General features: G+C 42.3%; 1 protein-coding gene across 1 annotated transcript in view; it reads right to left on the bottom strand.

The window, feature by feature from the left end:
* The window catches only part of ITGA2 (integrin subunit alpha 2), a 92176-nt gene that overhangs the window by 37779 nt on the left and 29089 nt on the right, over nucleotides 1-25308 (bottom strand). The window contains exons 2-7 of the mRNA XM_058680211.1: nucleotides 24754-24871; nucleotides 9746-9855; nucleotides 8153-8244; nucleotides 4815-4929; nucleotides 4498-4625; nucleotides 1809-1957 (exon numbers count right to left, since the gene is read on the bottom strand). Of these exons, the coding sequence (XP_058536194.1) occupies nucleotides 1809-1957; nucleotides 4498-4625; nucleotides 4815-4929; nucleotides 8153-8244; nucleotides 9746-9855; nucleotides 24754-24871 (712 nt within the window). The remainder of the gene's footprint in view (nucleotides 1-1808; nucleotides 1958-4497; nucleotides 4626-4814; nucleotides 4930-8152; nucleotides 8245-9745; nucleotides 9856-24753; nucleotides 24872-25308) is intronic.

Consider the following 25308-nt stretch of genomic DNA (forward strand, 5'->3'; position numbering starts at 1 on the left):
ATATTCAAAACAGCTGGGACTGGGCCAGGTCAAAGCCATGAACCAGGAAAACAGGAATGGCATGGACCCAACCGTGTGTGTGTGCATTGACAGGAGGCTGGAATCAGAATGGGAAGAGGGACTCCAGGCTCTCTGACATTGCAATGCAGAGTCCCCAGTGCATCTTAATACCCACCCTTAATTTCAAAGGGACACATTAATAGGGATAGTGTAACTGAATGAAGCCCATCTCTCTGCTCTTATGCAGAATCTGCCCTTGAGACACATAGGGACAGTACCCAGTTGGTGGGAGCAGCAATTAAAATAAACACACAGAATCAAGGGACAGATACTATGGGAAATGCAGAAATAGAAATGACAGGATGTGGTGACCACCCAGAGGCAAGACCTATGGAGTTGTGAGAAAAATAAAGAAAACTCTCCAAGTCTTTAGTCTAAGTGAAGCATTCAGGGACATGAATCAAAGTGGCAAAGTCAGGAGGAGTGGCAGGAAAGAGAACAAGGCAAGGTTAGGATGTGTCAAAATGGGATGAGGGAATCAGCATTCCAAATAAAACCATCTAACACCAGCTGGATGGCTCTACAAATTTGGGGAGTACATTCAGGGGACCCACACAGAGCCGATGCCTGGTGGTGCCAACAATTCCTGATGGAGAACTGTTAAGAGGAGAGGCTGTTGAGGAAACAATTGGAAAAACAGCCAGTGAAGAGGCCCAAATACTGAGAAGTTGGTAGGGATCCCAGAAGTTTGTGGTGTCATGGCAACTGGGTTCAGAATAGGAAAGTGTGTTTACTACTACTGAATGGTCAGAGGAGCAGAAGGGTAAGATTTGAGGCAGAGATAATCAGTTGGGGGATTCAGAGGGACTTGTTAGCCTGGTGGTTTCAAAAACAAAAAGAGAGAAAGGCAAAATAATATTTGTCAAGAAATTGTAAGAGAAGGATTGCACAAGAAGAAAAAAAGCAGGAAGTAGGAATAAGGAAAGGTAAGCTTATGACTCTCAATTATTTTGTAACACAAGGAGAGGGCTTTGCATATTTGTGAAGGCATCCGGTTAAAGCCCAGTAAAAGGGATGGACATCCGAGTATAGTGGATTAAGCCCACAGTTTGTGAGGCCTGCATTTCATATAACAAGTGTCTAGATTTAAGTCCTGGCGCTGCCGATTCCAGGTTCCTGCTCCTGCTCATCCAGGACTCAGCAGGTGATGGCTCAAGTCCTGGGGTTCCTGCCACCCATGAAGAGGTGCCAAATGAGTTCCTGGCTCCTGGCTTTACCTCAGATCACCTCTAGGCTCCTAGGCTGCTTGAGTGTCTGGGGAGTGGATCATAGCTGGTCCTGTAAATAGATGAACTTCAAAAAGATTCAGAGTGCAAGTGAAGATCAGTGGAGTTGGATCAACAGAGAAACTGAGAACATAAGAGAGTTGCTACAGAGTTGTAAAAACTTTCCACAGATAAAAAATAATTTAATGGACTCATGTTGAAGATGGGATGGTTCTCATTAATTTGCATGAAGTATTTCATTAGCTCATCTTTTCTGCAGCTCTGATAACAAACAGAGATCACTCAATTTCCTACTATGTTAAAGTCTTCTCACTTTGGGTAACATCATACCCTATCGAGATTTTATAATATTTTAACTTCATTTCTGAGCTACCTTTTCAAAGTGTTCAATGCACAGAACACTCAGACTCTATGTTTAATTCTGATTGTAGGGGTGTTTAGTAGGTATATTTTTTTCTTTTTCTTTCAGTTAGTAGTACTTTTATGTTATGAAAATATCAGTCTATTCACACCAAAACTTACCTTGCAAATTGGATTGCTTTGAATGTGTTTGTGAGGTCCCCACCATGTTGGTATGTCTGGGATGTTGCTACAATCATGTCATCTTTGTTTTCAAAGGTGTTCAGGTTAAACACAATTCTTGGATTATTAGCATATTGAATTAATCCCACCTTTAAAAGAGAAGAAGTTTGTAAATGGACTGTCATTAAATTATAGTATTTTTTCTCTAGCCAAGAAAATAAACCTCAAGATTATATTTAGATACTACGTGACAGCTTGGAGGAATCATTTCCAATTCTGTTCCTTTTGATCGCTGTTTCTTTTAGGGAAATTACTCTTTTGTTTTGGCGGCAGAGAGCATCTTTGCACAATAATCCTATCACCATGCAATATGATGGACTACAGTCCACAAACTGCTTTGAAAGAGTAACTTTAAACATTTCCTAATACTAATGATGAAGACTATTATCTCTAAAAGGCAGATTATTTTGATAGTATCACAGGAAGATTAAAGGAGACATAAGTAAAATATCTAGTTATCCATGGATATAAGTTTGCAAATAAGAAGTCACAGAGAACAGGCATTGGCTTTCCATGGGATCTTTCTTTCTCCTTCTCTTTGTAAATCTGCCCTTCTAATAAAAACAAATCTTTAAAACAAATAAACAACAAAAAAAAAACCCAAACACCAATGTGCTTACTTTGGTTCTATGCATTGAGCTAGATTTTAGGGGATTCAGCACCTTGGAGGAAAGCAGATGTCTGCATGTGGGGCTGGGAGGCAGAACTTCAGAGGTCCTCTGTTTGAGAGAGCCCAGAGAAAGAGGATTCTAAGGCAAGGGGTCCTGGGCCATTTCCTATCCCTCAAGATCTCAGACAGAGGTCATCTTCTACACTTGGGAGGTGGAGTCTCCGAACAGAAAGTGGCAGGGAGGGTTCCACAAGAGGCTCCCTGAGGTCAGTGTGCAAAGAAGGGGGAGGGAGCTTCATCTGCTGGCCCCTGCCTGCCCCCACCCGCCAGGCACTGGGAAGATGACCAGAAATATGACACTCTTGGACCCCTTGCTTTAGCATAGGAGAGTTAAGAGGGAGTGAAGGTCAAAAATAGCACGGAAGACTTCAAGACTAAGTGCCAAAAGTAAGATAGCAGTAAAGTAACCTCCATGAGTATGTCTCCGAACATTTGTGTGAGAAAAGTGAAGGAGGACTTAAAGATATGATGGAAATCGGGACTTAATACAAAGGTCAATTTTAGAGAACAGAAGAGAATGAGTTTAATCACTTCTGTAAAGGAATAAGAAATACGGTTGTGGGCTGGCATGGTAAACTTCTGCCTGCAGCACTGGCATGCCATATGGGCACCTGTTTTTGTGTTGGCTGCTCTACTCCTAATCCAGATCCCTGTTTGTGGCCTGGGAAGACAGAGAAGGATGTCTCCATACCTTGGGCCCCTCCACCTGTGTGGGAGTCCCAGGAAAAAACACCAGGTTCCTGGCTTGGAATCAGCTCAGCGCTGGCTGTTGCAGCCACTTGGGAGTAAACCAATGGATGGAAGATCTCTCCCTCTCTCTCTGCAAATCTACCTTTCAAATAAAATAAATCTTCAAAAAATGGTGTACAGTGGTAGGAAGAGGCAAAAGAATAATAAATCCTATATGAGCCCATTAAATGCATTGCCATGGGGGGGTATTTCATTTAGAGATACAAAGTAAGGAAGTACATATGAAAATTTCTCTTTTAATGGTTTATCAGTGGTACTCATCAGGCATTGGTGCTATACTTGATCTTGTGCAACAGTAAGTAAAAGCCATGGTTTCAGCAAGCGTTAATGTTCTCCTGGCATTAGCAAGCAATCTCAATGGGGAAAATGGCTAATGATATTTTATAATACTATCTAGGAAGGCAGAAAGGCAAGTTTAATAAAGGTCACTGCTAAGCATTGAGGGCAAATATTCCAGCCGTTTTTAGTACTCGGGACAGAGCAGGATAAGCTGCAACTCAAAAATATGCAGCTAACTGGCACATACTGTCTTCCTACAACTAAGTGACCCATGGAATGGAAGATCCACTTGCAAGTAAAAACCAAACTAAAACAAAAGAAACCAAAACAGCAGAAACTGAACTTCTGAACTAAGTGCTGCTTAGTTTTCTCTCAGAAGCACCTGCTCCTGAATTTCGGTTGTCCATCTTAAGCGATACAAAAATAAAGATTTTTGTGACATAGAAAGTTATGCTGAATTATTGAAAAGACTTCTCCCATGTTACAAAGGCAGGCTAGATTAAAACATGAAAAAAACCCTAAAATTCGAAGGGTGCAATTATTATAAAATAATTCCAGAATGCAAAGGCAACTGCATTGCCAGTGAAGCGTAAATAAAATTAATTCTTAGCTCAAACGAGCATGAGAAAGAGGCACATCTCTTCAAAATGCATTGATAAATTCATGTGTTAGAAGTGGAGGAAACATACAGCTAAAAGAGGGTGAAAATGTTCTGTCTTATGTGTGAGGCCTAAAAGGAAATTCACGAGACCAGCATCAGGCCAAGTCATAGGGCAGAACAATCCAACGGAAACCAAGTTTCCATTAGCTTTCAGTGTTACATTGCAGCTGGGAATTTGACAAATGAAAAACTTTAAGATCTCTTATATCTAGCAGTATTTTCTCAGAAAGTAAGGCCTAGGTTAGGTGGTTTATCAGTGACATCCATACCTGTGTTTTTGTGGGGCCAATATCCAGGCCTTGAACAAATTTCTCCAGAAAGTTCTTTACTGCGTCCCAAGGATAAATACTATTTGATTCATCACACACTACCACAACATCTATAAGCGAAGGGCAGGCTACAAGAAAAAAAAAACAACAGAAATAAACACATGGAAAAGGTGAAGTCAAACTTCACACTCAGGTGAAAACAGGACAACAGACCTGTCATGAGTAGCACTTACCAAACTCCTCCCTCTCCCTCCCTCCCTCCCCTGCCACCCAATGTTTGAAAACACACTGATCATATCTGCACATTCGTAACTTACCCTGTACTGCAGGTGAAAAGCTGGACAAGAGCTTGAAATCAGGGCTGACATCAGAGCAGATGCCGGTTGTGTAATACTGATTTCCGCACTGCTGTGCCCACAGAGGACCGCATGTCTTCAACGAGATGAGAAAGCATACGTGAGAAACATGTACAAAATAATAACAATAATAACGCTTACCTTTTGCCTCTTGAGGTGTGGAGCTTGGAGATCATTCTTTCTCCAAGATATGAGCAGTTATCAACTTCTGAAATTAACCAGTCAAAATTGTCTTTAAGTGAAAGTCTGCTGGGGAAACGAGAAACGATGGAGGACGAGATGGCTGCCTAGTGCCCTCCAGCAGGCCTGCGAGAAGCAGAACTGGCACTGGCAGGAGCAGGTGGTCATCGAGGGAGCAAGCGGCCCACAAGCTCCCCAACCCAGCCAGAGAAAACAGCATTTTCCTTCCAGGAGGAAGCCAATGGCCAAGTTTATTCTGTCTCTCAGTTACCCAGGCCACACATGTTTCATCTATAAAGCTAGGAAAATCACATTCTCCATGTTCTAAAGGAGTGGTGAAGATTAAACGGCTTCACAGATAGTGCCAAGTGAATACCAAGTTCAATGTTAACTGTGAGCCAATATCTTGGTCATTGTTATTCTTAGGCATAGGTCTCCTCCTGTCTCTTCAATTCAGACTGCTAGCAGACACTGCAACCCCAATCATCTGGTGGGAGCCCTCCATTAGTGCTTGGGGCAGGGAGAGACACCCTGTTACAGGAAGCACCTGTGCCTTACCCGAAGAGACAAGCCAGTGGACTCCATGCTCATTCACTGGTATGAAATAGGCCCTGTGTTTCCAGACTACCCCGTTTTCCACTGAGAGTCAGAGAAAGCAGAGTTTATGGGAAAACTCAGTCTAAAAACATCATCTACTGGGTGGGCATAGTGGCACAGTGGTTTAAGCTGCCACTTGGGACACCTACATCCTTATCAGAGTACTGGCTTGAGTCTCCACTACTCTGCTCCCCATCCAGCCTCCTGCTAATGCAGCTTGAGTCGTAGCAGGCACCATCGCACAATGTGAAGCCCTGCCAGACACACAAGAAACTCAGGTGGAGTTTCAGGGTCCTGGCTGTGGCAGGAATTTGGAAGTGAACCAGCAGGTGGGAAATGTCTCCCTCTCTCAATCTGCCTTTCAATTAGACAAAACATTTTACAAACTCAAACACTATATGCCAAACAAATCCAAATGAGGTTCCTGGACTGCCACTGTTTGATCACAGAGCACTACTTTCCTGGGAGAACCTGAGAATTCCCTATTTTCTGTTCCACCACCAAAGCTGGTTCACATGGTCTCCTTGCTCACACGATGCATATTCCAATTCTTCATATCTCCATCTGCTCAATCCCAATTTTTCTCCTACTTAGCAGTCCTCAGTTATCAAGAAATCACACAAGAATGAGCAGATTAAATCTTAAGGTGTCTTGATGTAAAGAAATGTAGAAAAGCAGAGCCTCATCAGATCCTAAAAAAAAGTCTCTGTAACTTGGCAGTATGCAAAGCTGTGGGCACATCCTTAAAACTGAACAGGAAAGCGTGGTCTTTCCAGAAGCAATTGGAAAAAGAAGAGGAAATCTGTTTGACCCGGTTTAACCGTTAGTGGCTTAACAGATAGTTAGAAGCAGCTGTGCTGATCTCAGCACCCCACCCCTCCAGTGCCACCTCAGAAAACTGAATCATTTTGCCATTTAGGAGAATATATTTTTTCACAGCATTGATTAGTTTACCAAATAACAGAAACCAGTTACTAAGTCATATATTCCTATTTCAAAGGTTTTTTTTTTTAAACACTTTATACAATAGCTCATGAAATACTAAAAAAAAAAGATGTCTTTGTTTTGAAAGCAATGGAAAGCAGTATTGAGAAGTTGAAATTAGAATTCTGCCAGGTATTAATGCCAGTACTACATTCCAGCTTTAAGCCCAGAATTTAAGAAGGTTCAAAAAACCGTGATAGTTGTCAGCCTTTTCTACATAATGCTTAAGAAGATCCAAGATTTTTGACCTTTTAGGTGTGAAGGAAACTTTGGCTTTTTTTCTTTATTCCTCTTTCTTCCTCTCTGCTTGCTATAGTATTAATCTCTCAAATTCTCTTGCAATTTTATTTTATCGGAGTTATAGATTAAACATTTTGAGGCATGAGCTATAATCCACAGTTTCTCTTTATGACTTATGCAACATTAAAAACAAGCAAAACACATTGCAAAAAAGATAAAAGCAGCGTTAGTATAGACTGGAGTATCATACACTATGACACAGTCAAGTGTGACATTTATGAACTGAAATAAAATCATAAGCAATACCTAATTATTTAGTGGTAGCAAAGTTATATGAAAAAAGCAGAAGTGGAGTGACTTTGTTTAACGTTACTGATACTGCTGGAATGATACAGCTATGAAGCATACCATATAAGCTGGCACATGCATGGTATAGCTACAAGTAATGCCAATTTCAATTAGTCTTTGGAAAACAATATTAACAGGACCATGCAAGTGGGATATATGGATATAAACTGTTGAATGTTTTAAAAAAGACTGAATTTTTATAAGTATGTTCTTTAAAATTTTTCAATGATATTTCTTTTTAATATTACCAAGTATTGTTAAAAATTTCCTCCATTATATTTTAATTAGTTCTAAGTTCAGAAATTCTTAAAGTTCCAATTTGTTTTTTTGGTTTTTGTATTAATGTCTTTAATTATTTTGGATATGCAAATCAACTCATTGCTTCCAGATTCTTTGTTAAGGCATTCTTTTTCACTATTGTCATTTCACAGCAGCTTAAAAACTAAGTTAGGTTCCAGGCTGACATGATACAATGAGAGATCACACCATGCCTAAACTAGTCTGATTAGACAGTGGTTAGAGGATATGGCTAAAAATAAAAATACTTTAGCTTTGAAGCCTACTTTCTGATTCAGGAGTGTCTATCTTGAATGATACAGGAAAACAGACCTCAAAGCCTTTCTGAATCAGTAGTACCTAATTTCAAATGTTCCAGGAGACAGCAGGCCTGCAGTTCTGACATTATCAGTATGTTCTAAGCCTACTCTGTAAGGCCAAGAAGTAAATGTTCCTTCGGCTGTCTTTTTTCAAATCATTCTGCTGCAAATATTTTGCTGAATATCCTAAGTAACCTGCATATTGCAATACACTCATTGTGTGTTGAATGAATATCCCAACAGCAGAAAGCGAGTTGCGGCATTTAAGCTTCAAGACTGGTTCCAACGGAGAGATGGTAGGAAGAAACTATCCATGTTCTCAACAGGAATGAGGTATGGAAAGCCAGCACTCACGAGAAACCCTCCGGTCCCCACGTTCCTTGAGAGAGTCAAGCCAAGGCTCATGTTGGTTTTCATCTCGGTCACACTTGGCATGCTTGTGGAAGCTTTTTAAAAAGAAAGATTTGAAAACATGATTTACTGAGAAATGTTAGGAAAGCAGCAGGTACATCTGTGTTTTACATGTAGCATTGATCGTAGTGCCATACATCCAGGTGCTGGGGGCGTATCATGACTTAATGTATGAGGCTACAGGATGTAAGACAGTAGGGGGTTGGATTTTGGAGAGGGTCTGACTTACAGGCCCTGAAACTGAAATTCTTTACAATGCTGTGGCCAAACCAAGCACATCTAAGGACAGTCTTTCTTCTTGTATGCAATGCCATTCTTTCTAAAGTCAGGCTGGCTATCTCATGCCCCATCCGAACACATAGCCAGATACCACTGATGGGTAAAAACATCCTTCAAGTGCTATCAAAACCAAGTCATCTGGCAGAACCTGGGTGAAAGCAGTGGTGGGTGAATCTTTAAAGAAGCCATGAGCCCACCCATGTGAAATAATGAATGAACCTGCCCAATGGCCTCCTTCTCACTGAACATAGGCATTGGTCACTGCATCTCTTCTCGAGTGACTGACCAATGCATCTTCCTCAGTGATGTCATTGTTGCTCTGGCCTTTAACTCTGCCACGCTCTCACTGCCCCTCTCTCATATCCTTAGTTACACTTCTTCCCTGTTTTCCAGAGTGACTGTTACAAACATTCACCCATCTTTTCAGGACTTCCACCTGAACCCAGATCTCTTCTTGGATAGTTTTCTACCATAAAGGATGAATTACACTCAGAGTCATCTCATTACACGAAGGTCATTCTTAGAACCACTTGTTCCCCCTTTCCTTCCTAGTGAACCAGATGTTCATAATAGAACCCCGTTTCCCAGATAACAGTGACATGAATGCCTTTTATCCCACCAACCTTGACTAATAGCCCCGTTGAACTATTTTATGCCATTCTGCCTACAGAAGATTCCTCCCTTACCAGGAAAATCTCTTCTTGATCCTGCCAACCCAGTGAGCTGTTTTTATTCAGCTCTCCCAAACTCTTCAACATCTAGAAATAGAGGTAAATTCACACTCCATGTACTCGCTCACTAAGAGCTCCCTCCTAAATGCTGCATCTATTTTTCCCACTGAAGCCCTACTGGATTTCCACTCTAGCTGAGGAAGTTACGCAAAACATGATTTGCAATAGGAAGAAATTAACAGAACTTCAAGTGGCGTGTTTTTACTTTGAAGCTTACACTTATGTAAGTATATTAGTAATATGGCAAAGTGTACATAGCATTAAAACAATTTAAAAAAACAAATACTCAAATGTTCAAAAATTTAAGGGTGTTATATTAGGAATGATACAATGGAGCTTTTGAAAACTCATCCTTAATGACCTGGGACCCCAGGAGACTGAAGCAAAGGCTCCAATCCTTTAAGATGAAATGATTATGACTGCTTTTGCTATTATGTCTCAGCTGGGTGTAGAACAAATGAGATTTTGCTATTTGTTAAAAAAACAAACAAACAAAAAGAAAATCACACAGCTAAGTACAACTTACTTTGCAAATTTAGCTTTTCACATGTGGCCGTAGACAGGTCAACAGGGCACTTATACACATCTCCCATTCGGTTCTCAGGAAAACCACTCCAGGGTGAACCCACCAGTAACCTAGCAAACACAGTTGTTGGTTTTTGTAATTAGACATAAAATGCTTAGTTTCTCAAAGATAAAATTACACAAAGCAGTAAAAAGCACAATTTCCATTTTGTGGAAGCACTGTTATATTGGCTTTTCTCTGGCTTTCTTCCTTTTTCCTTAGCTATCAGCTTGCTTGCTAAGTGACTGCAATACTGCAGCTTGACCACACACTCTGGGAGACTGTCTAAACCAGTGCTGCCCAAGAGAAACCAAATGCAAGCCCCACAGGCAAGGCACATGTGCAATTCAAAAATATTCTAGCCATCAGCCACATTCATAAAAAATAGTGAAATCCATTTTAATACATTTAAAGATTTTATTTAATTCACAACACAAGCTAGCATGCACTCAAAAAAAAAAATGTTGATGATCTATTTGATTTTTTTCCCCCCTACCAAGTCTTTGATAGTCACTATCTGTTTTTTATTTAGAACCCTTCTCAACTTGGGCAACTTGGGCGTATCTCAAACCCGGCTGGTCTGAGCGCACAGTGGGCAGAAAAGCTCTCAGCAATGAAACTATACTAAACCAAAAACGATCACTAACATTTGCTGAGGACCAGCTACGTCCCCAAATGCTTGCGCATGGGCTATGCTGTCACTTAAAAGGGAGATGAGGAACTGAAGAGCTTAATGTATACTGCTTTCGTCAGAGAATCCTTATCAAAAATAGACTGATTAGGTTAGGGGCTACAAGAAGGCTGGTACAGGCATCCTGCCTCTAGTTAGTTTCACTTCTTGCAGGGTTTCCTGAACTAGAGGCTAGGTGTTTTCCTGCAGACCCAATCACTCCACATCTCTGACCACAGGAGGCCGGACATAAGCAGCTTGTCTAACCTTTAGCCGGTTAATGACTCAGCAACCTCGGGTTGCGAGGGAAGCATATTTTCTTCGGCTTTTATCTTGTCAATATTGAGAAGGATTATCTACGAGTCTCTGTTTAAATAGTTTTCCATTATCAGTCGTGCAGCCTGTGCCCCTTCTAAGTGTTCTGGTAGATACAAAGGACTTTCCTTCTAAATCTAGTCAAACTGTTCAAGGTGCATGAATAGCCAATAATAATAAACTGGAAAGATATGATGTAGTTCTCCCATAGAACCAACATTAAAATGGCCCAAGGAAGCAAGCAATGAACGCTGTGGATCTTGAGAAATGAACGCTACAGCCAGCATTTTTAGCAGAGACAGTAGTATGAAAAAAATCATGGAGAAAGGAAAATATTATTTTGGAAGATAGTTCAGTAATGAACAAGTTCTCTCCTTGCTCAAACAAGATCATTCTCAAACTGACGAGTTAGAGAGTACTCTAAAAAACACTGATCCAGCTAACCTTATCGCTGAAGTTGAAAACTTCGTGTCTTCTCACCAGCAGATAGTTTGGCATAACTTACCTATTAAAACAACACCCTCGGAGCTGGCACTGTGTTGGAATAGGTTCAGCCTCTGCCTGCAGGGCTGGCATCCCATAAGGGCACCTGTTCACAGGCTGCTCCATTTCCAATCAGCTGCCTGTGCATGGCCTGAAAAAGCAGCAGAGGATGGCCAAGTCCCTCGGCCCCTGCACCCACCTGGGAGACCTGAAGGAGCACCTGGCTTTGGACTGGCTCAGCTCTGAGTGTCACATCTGAACCAAGTGCTTGAGTTTCTCTGATGTTCATTAGATTCATGAACATGAGGAGGCAATTAGGAACTTTTTGAAGACTTTATAAACACTTCTTTCAGTGTCAAGATACCCTCCGTGTGTGTACTTAGTGTTCCCCTAGCATGAAACTCCACAGCGTTACCTCTGATTCCTGCATGTCGGATACATTTTGAAAGAAACTGTCTGCCTCTGGCTCATCTCTTTCTCAACCTCATCTCTTTCCACGCACTTGTGAAACTCTTATATTTCAGCTATACTGATTTCAGTTCCTCAAAAGCAGTCTTTCTAGCTTTCAGACCTCACATGCTCTGCTATGCCTGTGAACTTTCATTGCCACAAACCCAAAAGGCCAGACTCAGTCAGTCACACAGGAGGTCTTTATTTCAGCAAGGGAGGTGGCAGTGGAGAGAAAAGGGAACAGAGAGATAGGTGGTAGGGGATGAGAGGAGAGAGGGAGAGAGGCAGAGAAAGAGGAAGAGAGAGAGAGAGGGAGGCTGATGGGAGGCAGCCCTGGACCACTCTTCCCCATGGCAGAGTGCCCAGGTGAGGGAAATGGCCACCTAGGGTATACAGCACTGGGCTCTTACACATTTTCGTGTGGGGGATAGGGAAAGGGGGCAGTTTCTCAGTTTGCGCATGCTGGTGATCATCATGTCAGATAGAGGTCTTCCGCACAGACTCAGCTTTTAAAACGTTTTCGAATGGAAACTTTCGCGTGACTTTTGCAAAGACAGTATTGAGGCTAGTGAAGCTCTCGTCTATTGTTGGTGGCCAGAGGGAGCCAGGAAGGAGACAGAGCACTGACAGTCTGCCGCTTGGTGTGCCAAGGTCACCAGGTGTTCCTGGCTTGTGATAACTTCTTTTGTCCTCTGGAGCACTCAGCTCCTTAGGCCGAACAGACGTGACTCCTGCCCAGTGCCTGGTAAGTTCTGTTCCTCCCTTAGATCTGGTAGACACGACTTCCTTCAAGAAGTCCCCCAACTCTCGGAAACCTGGACAAGACACTTTTGCTGCCCCCATTTAAAAAAAAAAAGTCATAGTGTCCTGTATCTCCCCACCTGCTCACTAAATTCTACACCACAGAAGAACGGCGCACAGCTCTGGGAATTCTGTGCCTGCAGCTTTGACTTACTGTGGAGCACATGAATGGAACAAGCAAACAAAAAACACAGACATGGATGATCCTATATGTTTAAGAGCATTTTCTTGGTTGAGAAAAAAATTAGAAAATCTTCGTGCCCTCAGAAGCACTTTTAAGTTCAAAAATAAAGCCAGAGAACAAGGCATTGACAATGTTATCAGTTAGTCATTTGTTCCCGATTCCACCTGCACATAGCTACTGTGCTTCTAGCTTGTTAGGTTTTAAACAAAAATTCACTGAAGAGCAGGAAGCTATTGTAGGACATGTGGCTCTGCCCATGGGCTTCTTGGAAATTCCTGTTAATTACATAAAATCCAACATCAGGTACTAACTTAATCAGCAAAATGAGTTTGATACAATCTTATCCCCATTTTACAGACCAGAGAGATTAGAGCGAGAGCAGTAGAGAGAACGGACGACAGCACAACTTAGTCATGATATATCCAGTTGAGGATATTAAACTCTTAACTCTCTGGCCATTGTCCTTTTTCTCAGCTGCCCAAACCAGATTGGGAAAAGTATGAAAATGGAAGAGCTGGGTTCTAGAACTAGGACAGAAACCAGAGACTGACAGCCAGGTCTCAGTTTTGCCTTGGGAAGGTGTGAGTAGCTGTGTGATGTCTACAGAAGCTGCAGCCAGGCAGCAGCCAGGACCATACTCCAAGTACATGTAAACACGGTAGGAACAGGGACACTACAGTAATATCCCAGGTGTGACACTTTGGGGAACTTCTCTTCTGCACATTGTCATTCATCCTCACTGTAGGCAGAGGCCCACGAAGGAGCAGACGGCTGGTGCCGCCCATGTAAAATTCACCCACTGTTTTCCTGAGCCTCTGGCTATTTCTTTCTCCATGAGAAGGTGCACAAGACTAATTATTTCCTAACCACTCAGCATCCCCTAGACACCTCCTCCCTTCTCATCTGAGAATCCGGAACTTGGTAGCTCAAGAGGGGTTGTGGCATCATCACAGCTTCCAGAAGAACCGTGACCACTGAAGTTAATCAAATGGGAAGAGGAGGAAGGTGAGCTGCTGGGCAATGTTGTGTCTCTTCACAAGAAGGAATGAACTCACTCTACGTTCTCTCGGCCAGTTGATACAAACACATGCCTGTTAGGTCATTTTGAACTCTTAGAATGAGAAGGTACACAAACAGTGGAAAATTGCACCATTTGGTGACTGCTAAGGAAGAACGAGGGTATTGGCATTATCCGTGACTCACTCCTTAAACATCCGGAACTACGTGAGTAATTCGCCTGCAGGTCGTAGTTCTGACTGCTGGGGATTCACAGCCCTTTGTCCATGTCCTTTATGGGTAATGTTTCCTGCAAATTCTCCCCTTTCCTTCCACCCCAGAGTCCTGTTGAAATCCTGGTTTCTGACAACTCACCATTATAAGTAAAAGCTATGACATCACCAAACTGCCACTCACAGGGAACTGTGACAAACTTTAGTAAGTCAGACAGGAAATCAGGGAGGGTGGGCCAGTGGTAAGGGATGGGCGGCTACTGTGGAAGTATGGCCCCTCTGTTTTGAAGCAGATTTCATTTAATCTCAACCAGACAAAAGAGCTGCATGAGCTGTTGGCTGCACTGATTCTCAAAACAAAATCTGGAGATGTAAACTTCTCTTTTCCTACAGTGAAACTGGGAATTCTTCCAACATTACTTTAAATAACACTTACTGTTCAATTATCTTGTGGGAAAATAGTGATTATGTAGACTTCCCAAACATAGCCAATTTGCCTACCTCCAGTGGAATTCAAGATTCTTTGTTTAGTTGGTAAACAGTATTTACGGGTTTGTAGGTAGGGTACTTTTAAACTCCCAGTCCACGAGCTGTTATAAATATCTTTCTTTGGTCTGTTTCTCTCCAGAGTGTTCTTTCAATACCAGGGATTTTTCTAGAGTGTACTGACAGTTAAAATAGCAGGGCAAACATTTTGTTTTTATTCAGTTGGATAACACTTCCTGAGCACCCACGGGGGGCTGACTTGTTGCACAACTGCAGGGGGCGCCATTCCCACAAGGACTGTATGCCCTGATCTTGAGCAGTATACAACTTGTATGGCTACACATGGAGACTGCATTCACAGTGGAGAGGCACTAGTGAGGAAGCCACTTGCACATTTCCAGCCTCATGGTGTTCATATACCAGGATGAGAACAGCCAGGCAATTTAATAAGCAAAACACAGGGTGCTGATTAGTGCTTTGGGAGGAAGACAGCCAGGGAAGCGTTAGGAGAGGGCAATAGCCAAGTCGTACAATCTTTATTAGATTCAGGAGAGTGAAGTGCAGTGTAACCTTTATGATGATGGTCAGGGAAGGCTTTCCTGAGAAGGTGACAGTTAAACCAACACCTGAAAGAGCTGAAGGAGCAGTGGAAGAGAGTAGTGTGGCCATGGGAACAGCTTGTATAAAAGCCCTGCGATTGGAACCAAGTGCTCGAGCCAAAAGGCAGTAAGACCTAAGGCAGACTTAATAATGCAGCCAGATCTTACATATACCTGAACGTAATTAGAAGGCCTGGCATTCCCCATGAGGGCAGTAAGAAATCCCCTGGCGGATTCTGAGAGTGGGTGTGATCTGACATATGTTGGAGAGACTGTGTAGCTGGCTCTGTTTGGAATGACTGCACTGAGGCAAAGGTAAAGCAGCCGAGGCACCTGCATGGTGATGGCTCGGACTAGAGGCAAGACAGGATCAGGGCTTCTGCAGCCCTGGTGGAAGGGCAGACGGTCCCAGGTGGCCTTCTCTGACACACAGGATGCCAGGGAAGCCACCAGGATCACTCTGCATGAAAACTAGGTAAATAAGTGAGCAAACAGTTGAGGATAGCCCCAAGATTTCTGGCTGAGAAACTGAAAGGAATGAGCAATGGCAGTCAGGACAAGCAAGACAATTCTGGGTAGAGTAAGACTCCGAAAGGGGGAGCTCGGGAGTTCGGTGGGAGAGCCTACCAGCCATCCAAGGGGGCCGATTTCACTTGGGATTGGAAGCCTATCGTATGTCTATTTCAATGTGAGAAACTTCCAAGCCTATGGTATATAAACGTATTACTCTTTACATTTTGTTTAGTTCTGGGGCACGGACAACACAACGTGCCCAGCAAGCTTCCCTGATTCTTGCTGGTCTAGGGAAAAGGCATTTGTGATGGGAAGAATGAATGCTTGATACTGCACATCGACAGCAAGGAGGAAGACGGGTCTTGGTGGGGCAGGGTTGCTCTGGCAAGCAGTTACATTCTCTGGTCTGTGCGCAAAGGCAGTTTTAGAATTTAGGCTTCATTAGGCTACTTCAGACTTTTTTGGCTGCCAGATCACTTCCTCAGATAGCAAGATGGCAAAGCCCTCCAGGCTTCGGGAGGAAAAGTCCACCAAGCTCATCCTAAGCCTATTGTTCTGGCTCACAAAAACCCTGGAGATTAGCTTTCTCCCTGGAAGCAAATGAATCAAGAAAAACAGATTCTGTTCACCTGACATGGAGTGTTTCTGAAGTGAATGCAAAGCTGAAGCGTTCGTTTTAAAAGCCTTCTAACCATACACAGTCCCGTCCTGGGGGCCTATTCCTGGGAGCAGGGGTAGGGAAGGCTTCAAAGACTTCACGGTTTGCAAATTAAAGTCCCCAACACATGCTTTTCTAACAGGTGCTCTGGGAGATGGCTGGCTTAATTACTAATAATGAAATAGTAACATCTGTACACCACTTTACAGTTTATAAAGCATATTTTATGTGCATTATTTCTTTGGCCTTTATAAATACTGTGTGAGAGCCAACACTAACTCTTTGTTTTCATGTAAGGAAATTCAGAGTGAGGATCTATGAGGAGACAGATCCTGTGTCTGCACCTATGCCCTTCCATTCTGGACCCCTGATTCTTCCTATCACACAAAATTCACTTAGAATTTGTCTAGAGATACCCCTTGTCTTCCTATCAGGCGAGCTGTAAGTAAGCCAACAGGTTGGCATTCCTCAGCACCTCTTCATAGGGTGATGGAACTATTTCAGACCACCAAACAGCAAGGAGGTGTATTTTGTAAATTGCAATTACTTTCCTAAAGGAACTCTATTCCAGAAACAGGCATTCAGACATCCCAGAGGACAGTTTTAAAATTATGACTATGTTTTAAGCATGCTAACCAGATCCTTGAAGCACGCCACCCAGTCTGGGGCAGATCTGTGACATGCACAAGTCTCAGAGTAGGGATTTGGGTTCCTGTTTCTGTAAGTGCACACATGAAGTTAGGCCAAAAGTAGGGTAAGAGTGAAGCAAATCAGAATAAGGGCTGTTCTCTTATAACAGAAATAATTTTGTAAAGCACTAGCTAGAAATACTATTTTTAAAATAAAATTGTAATTTTATTTAAAGTATAATAAAATTATAATTTTTAAAAATAAATGATAAAATTGTGATTAAAAATAAACTATAACTGAGAAAAAATAAAATTGTGATAAAAATAAAGAACAAAAATTAAGTAATAAATAATAAAATTGAAAGATTAAAAAAGTCAACAAGTATGTTGAGGCCACTGTAGATTAGCTGCAGTTAGGGCATTCAGCGGGGCCAGTGTGTACCTGAAAAACACTTAAATGTCCTTTTGCCCTGCACCTACTGCCCGCTAAGGAGGGTCACTGTTGATAGCCGACAGGCCAGTTGGCACCCTGGGTGAGCCATGTTGCAGCACGGTTTAAATAAATATGCTATTGTAATCTATTTATCAAAAATATTTACTATGTATTTCAAAATTTAGGGCCCTGGCACAATGGTTCAATTGGCTAATCCTCTACCTCCAAGCGCCGGGATCGTATATGTGCACCAGTTCATGTCCCAGCTGCTCCCTTCTCACCCAGATTTCTGCTTGTGGCCTGGGAAAATAGTAGAGGATGGCCCAAAGCCTTGGGACTCTTCACCCATGTAGGAAGAAGCTCCAGGCTCCTGGCTTCAATTCAGCTCAGCTCTGGCTGCTGTGGTCATTTGGGGGAGCGAACCAGTGGTTGGAGGATCTTGCTTTCCATCCCTCCCTCTGTAAACTGGCCTTTCCAAGGAAAGTAAGTAAATCTTTAAACATTTTTAAAATAAACGTTAAATATATTGTCATATCTCTAATGTCTTTATAGAATCATTAAGTAAGTTGCAAGTTAGAAAACTCACTCAACTGGGCCCAGTGGTGTGGCCTAGCGGCTAAAGTCCTCACCATGAACGCACCAGGATCCCATAAGGGGGCCCGTTCTAATCCCGGCAGCTCCACTTCCCATTCAACTCCCTGCTTGTGGCCTGGGAAAGCAGTAGAGGACAGCCCAAGACTTTGGGACCCTGCAACCACATGGGAGACCTGAAAGAGGTTCCTGGTTCCTGGCTTTGGATCGGCGCACCGGCCTGTTGCAGCTCACTTGGGGAGTGAAACATCGGATGGAAGATCTTCCTCTCTGTCTCTGCTCCTCTCTGTATATCCGGCTTTCCAATAATAATAAATCTTAAAAAAAAAAACAAACAAACCAGAAAGCGATGCAGTCCTTCCAAACTCTATTAAGCCTACATCGCCAGATACAGACACACTGACAGAGGGAACTACACGCCAATATCCTTGATGAACATAGATGTAAAAATCCTCAACAAAATACAAAAAAAAAAAAAAAAGAAAACTAACTCAACTTTTCTTAAAGAATAAATGGAGTATCTATGCCTTATATTTAAAATAAAAGCAAACCTTGTAGATAAATCAACACTGCCAGGACTAACAAAAGAATTTTGTGTTTGGAAAGAGCCACAAAGGATGATATTGGCAAACATTTAAAGGCCATAATGAAAAGACAAAGGCATGGTTATTTTGGAAAGGACATTGGAATCCATACAATTCCTCACCAAGAAGAAATGAACTGAAGGTAAACCAATATGCTTGGAAGCTAATCCAGGACAGATGAGAACTGGTTATGTAATGGGGCACTGCCATTGATGGTTAATTGACAGCAGTGCCCTTCCTACTTCCTGTCCCATCATTCAAGTTAATTGAAGGCAGGAAAAGTGCACTCCACCCCTACTGCACTCTGCACCATTCAGAATAATTAACAGCACAGAAATTATTCTGGAGGTTCCTGGTGCACCTGGCTCCTCCTGCCTCCTGTTGTGCCGTGTTAGGTTAGTTAACTATAGGAAAACTTTGGGCTCTGGTAACTCTCTTCCTGCCTGTATCTTTGTACTGCCTGGCTATCAATCTGATTAGAGGATGAGAGCTTAAAAAACCTGACTTGCGCTGCTTGACGCAGTAGCTCCTAGAGTGTAGCAGGAGCTGCTGTCACCAAAAGTCTCCTAACATCCTACACTTGGGTCCAGTGTGATCTCTCTCACACTCCGTAACAGTTGAGGAACTGGGGGGTGGGAGCAGTTACTTAGGAATACTTGGTTTTCTTTCTATATATGTTTAAAAAGTTCTAATAACAGTAGCTCACGTATGCATGACAGTGTATTGGGATTCTCGTACAAGCCATACACAGCATTCTGGTTTGGACACTGCTCTAGTCCAGAGAAGCCAGGGGATTTTGCAAGTTACTCAGGAAGTGGCAGGAAGCTGATAAAAACTTCTGTCCTCTGGCTAATTATTCCTGTGAGAAATCCCCATCTGGGAGAGTATGGAAAAATGGCCGGCCACCATCATCCTAGCCCTGCAACATCTGGCAATAAAGTCAATAGAAGAAAGATGGGAGAATTCTGTAGTGGGACCTGCAACTCAGAATTCTTAAGATGTATAACAAGCTCATGTTAAAACAAAACAAATAATGCTTATGACTGCCAAGTGCATCCTGTCCCTTCTTTCCTTGGATACTTAAAAAAATCTTTACATAGCTCGTAGCAGTTTTTGCATTATTTACTCTATGATAAATCCTTTAACCCTTCTGAATCTCAGACTTTTGTCACTTATCAAGGGGTACTAATTTTATGAAGCACCCAGCATCATTTTGAGCATTGTGCATGTGGAAAAGAACACTCGATAAACACCAGGTATTATTATTACCAAGGTAACACATGACCCAATCTTTGAAGCCTTTATAGAATTGAACATCCTTCCTTTTTCATTTGAATTTTTAGATGAATTTAAGACAATCTTTCAATTTATAACACACAGGGTTTTATTAAAATTCATGTTAATAAAAAGCCAAAACTACCTAGGGGCCTATGTAAGCGCTTATATTACTTGATCATAGCTATGACACATGTTCATTGTATTTCTCCTGACTTCTTAAGGAAGAAGAATGCACGAGTCCTGACTGGAGCCATAAAACACATATTCACAACTGGAAATACCCTTCATGCCCAGGTACTGTTGGCCACACGAGTGACTGCAGTTGTCCACAGTCTGTGAGTCACACGAGTGAGCTCAGATGCTTCTCGACGGGCCTGCACGTTGGACAAACAGTAACCATGCCTATCACCACGAGCTCCAGGAAATGATTCTAAACATCTCCCCAGCCTTCGTAGATTGTTTGTGATAAGGATTTCATCATCCCCATCTGAACATCCTGTGTAGCAAAGGACGACTCCCAGGAGGAGTGGTCCCCCCCCTTCCCTGCAGGACGAGCAGGCCACAGCTTGACCAACAGTCGCACGTCACACGGCTGCTCTGCTGCTCAGCTTGGGAGGTCATCTCGCTTTTCCAACAGCCTAGCCCACTGGAGACAGTTCAAGGGAACTATCAAAGTCAGATCCATCCTACTTCTAGGCTAGACATCCACAGTGTAAAAATAGTCCAATTAGCCAAAACCAAGATGATTTTGATGAAAATCTGGTAATCTTAATGTAAAACATTGTATGTGTGTGTGTGTGCGCATTTGAAGCAAAAGAAATCTGGAACCATTAAAATTTGTGCTTTAGAAATAACGAAATATAATTTAAGAAAACGTGTATTGCAGCCTTAGGTGAGTTGGTCAAGGGGAGGACGAGGCTGGGCGATGGGACCTTGGGGCAAAAAGAGGAAAGAGCCAGCAGAAGAGCAAGTTACCCAACGGCAGCTTCAGAATATAAGCAGGGAGTCCAGAAAATAAAGAAGTGTGCCATGTGTATGTATGCTGTGCATAAATCCAAGCGAGGAAGCAATCCAATCCAATGAGTTAGAGGAAGTCACAACAATATACTTTCCGTGCCCACAGTTAACTTGATTAGTATCAGAAGGAAAGTTAATGTTTAAACACCCCTTCCCACATCTGCCTCTTCCATAATATCTGCATGATTGTCATAAATTAGGAGTGGTAGAGGGCAGAGTGTCAATTGTGAAAACAAGTGGCCGGCTTTGGACTCCGAGTTTCATAGTATTTTCTGGGTCGAAGTCATGGAGGCTGCTTGTCCTAACCGTGGCACACAGGAACACCAGGAGGGGTTCCGAGCACACCACCACTGCCTGAGTAACCCTGTACAACCAGGCCCCTTGGCAGGGCCACACCGATGACAGAAGTTAGGAGGCAACTTCGCCCTCCTTGGAAAGAGAACATGAACTCTGCTTTCAGTTGTAACTACAAACACAAGAATACAAGCACCAATAACTACAAGCAGCTGGCATTTGCTTCGTCTTCTGTGTCCCTACCCTGAACATAACTGTTTCATTAATTCTACTCCCCGCCCTTTAAAGCCAAAGCCCCTGTTTTGTGGTCTTTACGGAACCTCACATAGCGTTCAACTTTTGGATTAGAAATCAGCCCGTGCCTTGCCCACTTTGGCATTTTTATCTCACAATAACATGTCAGTGAAAGAAGCCAGACATGCAGGTGGCCAAGGTTTGCTCCTTCTCCTTTCCGCTTCTCTCTGCCATGTAATTCTACCCCTCATGTCATATAGCTGCTCTCTCTTCTCTTCCTCCTGTGCAGTCAGGTGCATACCTAACAGCTGGGACCTTTACATAGGCTGGAGAACACCAAAGGCTTCAGGCTAGGCTTCATGTGACACTTTTCTAGAAGCTCTACACAAGTTCAGAGCATCAGCCCACCCAAAACTAAGTTAGTGCCTTGTTTTGCAAAAGTCCTCTCAGGGTGGTGTAGTGCTTATAGCAAGTTTAGCCACTGCCTGAAGAACCAGCACCCCATAGGGGCACCAGTGAGAGTCCTGGCTGCTTCATTTCTGATCCAGCTCTCTGGTGACGGCCTGGGAAAGCACCAAAGACGGCTCAAGTTCTTGGGATTCTGTACCCAGAAGAAGCTCCTGGCTCCTAGATTTGGTTTGGTTCAGCCCCATTCATTGCACTGTGGCCAGCTAGGGAGTAAACCAGCAGAGAGAAGAAGTCAGTCTCTCTCTCTGTTGCTGTACCTTTCATATAAAAATTTTTTAAAATAGTCCTTGTGCTGTGTTCATATATCTTTCAAGAATGTCCAGCAAATGTCAAGGCAGGATTTAGAAATAGCTGGTCTTGAGCTCACCCTACCAGCATCAGATTCTTGCCAAAACTAGAGACAGAACTGTCATTTCACAATCTCTGGATACATAGAGGGAATCCAAGAGAGAGAGAGAGAGAGAGAGAGAGAGAGAGAGAGAGAGAGAGAGAGAGAGAGAGAGAGAGAGAGAGAGAAAGAGAGAGAGAGAGAGAGAAAGACAGAACGACAGAAACAGGAGCTATGGCTACCTTTTACTTTCCCAGGACTCTGTCATTTCCAAAGGACAGTAGTTGACTTCTCTTACAACCTTTATTAGGATTGTTATCTCTAATGATATTGACTGCTAACGGTGGCTCTTCTCTCTGGGAAGTATCTGTCCCTAGTGAACCTCAAACTCAATACCCGATTGTGCTGAACTAGATCATTCTTAGGAAATAGATTCTTTAGAGTTCATCTTTCGGTCTCATTCAGCTCATCTACTAAAGCTCATTTTGTAGAGTACCAGAGATGAATCATTTGGCAGTCACATTTTCAATGACTTGACAAATAATGGTAGATTTCCTTTTCCAGGACACTTTCAGAGCTAAGCACACACCACTGAACATTACAATGTCCCTTAACTCAGAGACGGGTAGGAGAGAGATAATGAGCATACAGATACAATCATTTCAGATTGTGATAACTGATAGAAAACAAATCTACCTAAAGGCGAGAGACTGGTGAGGTGTGCTATGGACTCTCAGTGTTTTTTTCTGGGATCTGCAAGAAAGAGACACCTGTGCTACCAGTAAGCAGATAAAGATCTTCAGAAAGATGCTTTAGAAAAAGATATGCAAACTCTAAGAATGAGTGTGGCCTATTAAAAACAAAGAGACCCAAGGCATCTATATAGGAAACAGGAGCAAAGGGTGAAAGATGACACAAGAGAAGGCTCATCTCAGAGCATGGGGACACTGCAAAGAATTTTAACTCGGTTCTAGTGGAAAGCCACATGAGGGAGTAAAACCAGATTGTGGTGAAGACAACAGAATGGAGAAAGGCGAGAAGGAAAGCAGGAGATATGCTGTCAAGCTGCTGCAGTTACGCCTGAGAGAGCCCCGTGGGCTCCTGTCCAGTAGCATAAGAGAGTTGGTGAGCAATGATCACATACAGTATGCCCACTGGTGACAGTTTGTTCTGGTTGTGGGTAAGATGCAAGAGAAAAAGCAGTTAGGAAATTTTGGTCTCAGTAGCTGGTGCAGAAAAATCAGGTACGTGCGCTGTCCATTAAGTAGGTTTTATCTACTAAAGTGGGAATGTTAAATAAGAATTGTTCAACACAGGTGTCTGTGGGAAAGAATATGGAATTGTTCATCTGCTAGATCCTAAGGTCAAAAGTGATTACATCCTCTTGCTAGCCTTCTCACTAAGTTTTGGTTATGAAAGCAAAATTTCCTAAGTGATAGAGATGTAACTTTCTTTCTCCCCATATCCAGAATAATTGCAGTAATTGTTTATCTTTGGGATTCCAACCAGACTGCTCTTATCCTTGCAGGTGATTCACAAATGATCACCAACACACATTCTTTTCTAAGTCTCCTTAGTTAGCTCATGCTTATCTGATGTTATACCCACCCTTAAAACCGACCTCACAGTTCACTTCCTCCAAGACACAGTCTCATTCCCACTGCTCTTTCTCACATAATTTTGTTTCCCCATCACAAAGAGAGGCATGCCCCAACATGAGGATAATTTGGATGCTAAATGCTTCCTTGAATTCAATTGTAAAGAGCATCAAATGTAAGTTCAAACAGAAATAGGATTACACTTTATAGCTCTTGTTTGCTAAGACAACAACTCTTTTCATCATTGGCAAGAGCCCTGGAGAGTGGAGATCCAGGATCTTAGGCTCCTGGGTGAGTGGGAACTGTCTGGAATGTTCCATTGCAACAGAGAGTTCAACAGCAGGAGCTCTGCTCAAAAGGGCTTCAACTCCAGCACAGGAGTTGCAGCTCTTTCTAAATGCAACTTTAAGAGGCATTTAATTTTTCTGAGTTTATTTGCATTATTATGACAGGAAATTGAACCAGTAGCAGAGCTATTCCTATCAATGTCCACCAAGATGGTTTCGTCTTTCACCTGGTTAGAAAAGGACAAGGATTATGAATGTAACCATTCTATAGCATTAGAAACTGGTGGTTTCTGGTAGCAACAATATGGAAATTCAGCTTTGTGAATTTTTCATTATTGCTGATAGGGGCAATTCACCAGAAGGAGTGAGGAAGACTAACAGCATAGAACAAGGAAGCAAAGCCTTGTTGAAAATGAACAAGTAGAGAACTTTTTTTTTTTTTAAAACAATCTAGAAGTGGTCCAGAGATAGCTTTAGTAAGGTGATGATTTTCAAAGCCATTATGAATATCAGTTTACATGATAAGGAATAAAGACAAATACATCTGCCCTCCTACCTACCTACCTATTGAACTCACCCACACATGCATTAAGTAACCAAGCTGGTCTATCAATTCATGATGGAATATTTATAAAAAAAATTTCTAGCCAGGGTTTTAAAGACACAGTTTGTCCCAACTCATTAATTTGCAGCTATCAACTCTGATAGAATGATTCTTCCTTTATCTAAGGACTTATCCAATAGCAGTATAATCATTGACAAATTTCAACAAGAAATTGCAGCTGAAGATTCAATTTGCTTAGTATTTTTACTGAAAACATAAGGAAAGAATATTCTTACCAGTTGCCTTTTGGATTTATGAACTGCTGTATCGCATAGCCGAACTGCTCACTTGAAGAACCAGAGAATATTTTTGCTTCTGGGACACCAACATTGTATGCCAGACAATTTAAAATGCCTAGTGAGAAAAAAATGAAAGCATAAAATATATGTACAACTTGTGTATATAAGCACGCAATAAGTTTCAGAAGGCTGTTTTTCCAAAAGGCTTGTGTGTCCTAATAATTATTCGTCGTCAGTATTTACACAAGCGGTAGTAACTTCCGCTTTCAAAATTTAGTCTGCATTGTTTAGATTGGCGATGGACAACATGCACCATGGCGGTCTCATCACAGCGTATCATCCAGAGATGTTGTCGTCCACCGACCTTGTGTATGTGCACTCTAACATTTGCATAACGACAAAATCACCTGACAGCAGGTTTGATCAGAGCCCAAGTGAACCCCTTTTGTTCAGGGGTATGTGCGATTACTTGTTTGAGTCCTCATACCATTCCTGGCCACCTCATAAGATAATCACTACTATTATGTTTGTTTTTGCAGATACCTGAGATTC

The sequence above is a fragment of the Ochotona princeps genome, chromosome 23 (assembly GCF_030435755.1).
Source record: "Ochotona princeps isolate mOchPri1 chromosome 23, mOchPri1.hap1, whole genome shotgun sequence".
In the NCBI taxonomy this organism is placed as follows: Eukaryota; Metazoa; Chordata; class Mammalia; order Lagomorpha; family Ochotonidae; genus Ochotona; species Ochotona princeps.